Source organism: Pinus tabuliformis, chromosome 2_2, assembly GCF_031772625.1.
Source record: "Pinus tabuliformis cultivar Carrire ecotype Pingquan chromosome 2_2, CPIR1, whole genome shotgun sequence".
NCBI lineage: Eukaryota > Viridiplantae > Streptophyta > Pinopsida > Pinales > Pinaceae > Pinus > Pinus tabuliformis.
In genome coordinates this window covers 760,071,693-760,075,000 of record NC_142300.1, presented here as the reverse complement: position 1 = coordinate 760,075,000, position 3,308 = coordinate 760,071,693, and the positions used below count along the sequence as shown (strand labels likewise).

Genomic DNA, 3,308 nt, shown 5'->3' with positions numbered 1-3,308 from the left:
ATTGATTATTTTAATTTGAACTAAAATTATTTAAATTTGGAAAGGAATACAGAAATTTTTTGGATTAATGAAAGAACATGAATGATTGATCACTCATAGTTTAAGTATTTGACTTAGGATTTAAGGATATTGATCTTGCATAGTAATTTCGAAGAATAAACGGTCATATTTAAACAGTAGTTTTGAGTTTTTACGGAATGGTTGTGTATTTTCAATTTTGAAATTGAAATTATTGTTAATATTTCTAAATATTTAAATATTACGTTCAGCATAAGATTTAAATTTAAAATATCAAAATAACTTTTTATATTTAAAAATTAATTTTTTATTTTATTTAAAAATTAAAATTAAATAAATAACATATTCAATTTAATAAATCCAATAAATTCCATGGAGTCTTCCACCAAACTGTATTATCATTGAGTTAATTTCGTTCATCCTGAGACGTAACAATCTCCCAGCATATATTATTTGCATACATCAGTAAAGTAGAAAATCTGGAAATGCATTTGTTGCTGGATATAAAAGCAAGGGTAGGACAAACATTCTGGTCTAAAACCCATTGAAAAGGACAAAAACAGTTGATTTTATCAAAATCGTTGTATCGAATTAAATTATCTAACGGGACCCATTTCTTGTAAAATATGTGTAAGTTGTTTGTCTTTATTAAAGTTGAAATTTTGATAGGTTAGTTTAATCCCAAAAAAAAACTTGAATAACTATAAAATATTTAAATAATCCGTTTAATAAAAAATTAGATCTCTTTCAAGTTAGGTTAGATTTATATTTAAAATGGATTTATGTTGGTTAATATAATAAGTTGGATTTACATTGGTTAATATAATAATTTAGAAATATTTTCAAGGTTATGAATAATCTGAAGTTTTTATTATTCTAGGTGAAAGTTTTAGATCGGTATTTAACATGGATCTATACTGGTTAATATAATAATTTAGAAACATTTTTAGTCTTGTGACTAACTTAAAGTTTCTATTATTTTAGGTGAAAGTCATCCTCCTTACATCTAAAGTTTTTATTATTCTAGGTGAAACCCTGTCCCCTTACAGATCACCAGCGGTGATGAGTCAATCTGCATTGGCTGATAACAACTAGACATAGTAGTCTTCAATAATAATTTGACAACTAAATTATAATAGAACTTCTGATATCAGCATATCTCTAAGAAGACTGAGTGTAGTTAATCAAAACCCATACAACTCCTCATAGTTTCTCTTTCGCTATTACATAATGTTTGGAATAATAAAAGTCACACTATCGCAAACCCTCAAGTAATTACAATAACACCCAAAAGAAATTGCTGAAATACAAATTCTGCAATCAAATATTGTATGACATAGTGCTATTTCATGTATACTCTCATCTTTTTAGCGTTACACTTTACGTTGCAGCAGCCGGCCGAACTGAAATATTGCCGTTAGACGAGCCAACGGCTAATGCAGATATTTGACCGTTGTCATTTTTGGCTTCCCGGACGTGATTTGAACTATTAGGCGATTGAGCTGCGGAACGGCTATAAATAGTCTGAGAGGACGGAAGGGCGTCTACAATGAATTCATGGATTTCGGAGGCAAGCCTGCCGGAATCCCCAGGCAAGCGAATATAAGCAGATTCCCAGGAAAATCTCCCGGAATCCCCAGGAGAAGCCAGGGCGCCATAAAGCCTCTGGCCGTACCTGTATTGAGTAATGGCCCTATAAACATAAGGTAGCAATCCTTCCATAATTGCTAACAATATGTTGTTATCGCCTGCAGGATTATGTAATCTTGAGAGCAGTGCCGGGCACAATTTCTTCAGGTGAAAAGAAAATGCTAACCAATCTTTGTATATCTAATTTTTTCCTCGAATCTTCTGACCATGAATGAAAGGCTGAATCCGAAAGCGACCATGGAATTTGAAATGAGAAATGTTCTGTGAGATTCAGAGCATGAGAGGGCACAGCTATATACCCAGAGAAGTGAGGTGGCTGTCCAGGCTAACGCGGGTTAGGGCAATTGAAGATAATGACAAAAGGTAAGACGACTTACCCGATTATGACAGAAGCTTCAAACCGGCGGCTCAGGCTGCTGGTTTTGTTTTTCTCTCCTGTGAATTATAAACAAAGTCACAGTTTCCACCCGGGACAGATAATATCGGCGTAACCAAATACTTCTTGAATTAAAATATTATAGTTGGTTGGCATTGCAAATCACTCGCTGTTTCCTCCCGGGAGAGATGATATCGGCGTGACTAACCACTACTTGAAATATAATATTACAGGTTAGCTGGCATTGCAAATAAATTAAATTTCATATTGCTCTTTGGATCTACAGATCCGATTTGAATGTTGACTCTGCTGTTTTCTGCAGCTGTATTATTTCAGGTATCAAAATATTTGCCATCCAAAGCTCTATACCCTGTAAAATGTCAAACCCAAAGTCTCCTATAACTAACCTTCACAAACGACAAATTCAAATCATTGATAGAAAATAATTTTATTTTAAATTGAATGGATTTCGATTTATCATTGATAATAGTTTCAAATCTTCTGACAGATTGCACTTACCCAAAAAATCATATATTTGGCAGATTAGATTTACCTAAATATTGGCGCAGTCTTGGGTATTTAGATTATTTTATTCGTGAAATGATGTTTGACTATCTTACTACGCGGAGCTTACGCGAGTTTTGAATTTGTGGAGCTGTTTGGAAATATTTAATCTACTTCTTAATCACCAGAGTGTTTGACTTTTGTAAATCGCCTCATTGTTTGACTATAACTTTTAGCAAAACACTATTTTAGTATGGCTTTGAATTTTTGAAGTTGTTTGAAGATTCATGTGGTATTTGCTTCCTTGTTTATTCGTTTTTGAGTTAAGATGAGAAAAAATATTGAGCAATTTAGTGTTTTAAATTAAGTAAAAATAATGGAGGATGTATGTATTTAGTGTTTAATTTTTTTTAATTATTTTGATTTTTTATATTTATATATATTGTTGTTTAAAATGTATTTTTAAATATATAAATAAATTTAATATTTTAAAAAATAACTCAAATATTATAATATTTATAGCCTAAATTTGTAATTTAAAAAAGTTAAAAATATATTAAATAATTAAATTATAATTATTTTTTAAAATAAAATATTATATTAAGCAAATTTTTTAAAATGAAATGCAGTAATAAATAAATATTAATTATGATTGTAAAACTTTCTTTTATCTCAAATGTGATATTCAAACAAAAAAATGTGATATCAAGCCAATTTGCTAAGATGAAATGTGATGGTAGATATTAATTATAATGTTGAG

At 30.4% G+C, this 3,308-nt stretch overlaps 1 protein-coding gene across 1 annotated transcript; it reads right to left on the bottom strand.

Annotated features, from left to right (window-relative positions):
- Window positions 1–1,142: 1,142 nt before the first annotated feature.
- Window positions 1,143–1,909, bottom strand: LOC149194906 (uncharacterized). The gene has a single exon (XM_089407983.1). It carries the CDS (start codon window positions 1,738–1,740, stop codon window positions 1,399–1,401), a length of 342 nt encoding a protein of 113 aa, XP_089264109.1. The 5' UTR covers window positions 1,741–1,909; the 3' UTR covers window positions 1,143–1,398.
- Between the last annotated feature and the right edge of the window lie 1,399 nt (window positions 1,910–3,308).

Bases quoted from the DNA above. Each gene is read 5' to 3' on its own strand.
- LOC149194906 (XM_089407983.1), bottom strand. From the start codon at position 1,740: ATGGAAGGATTGCTACCTTATGTTTATAGGGCCATTACTCAATACAGG.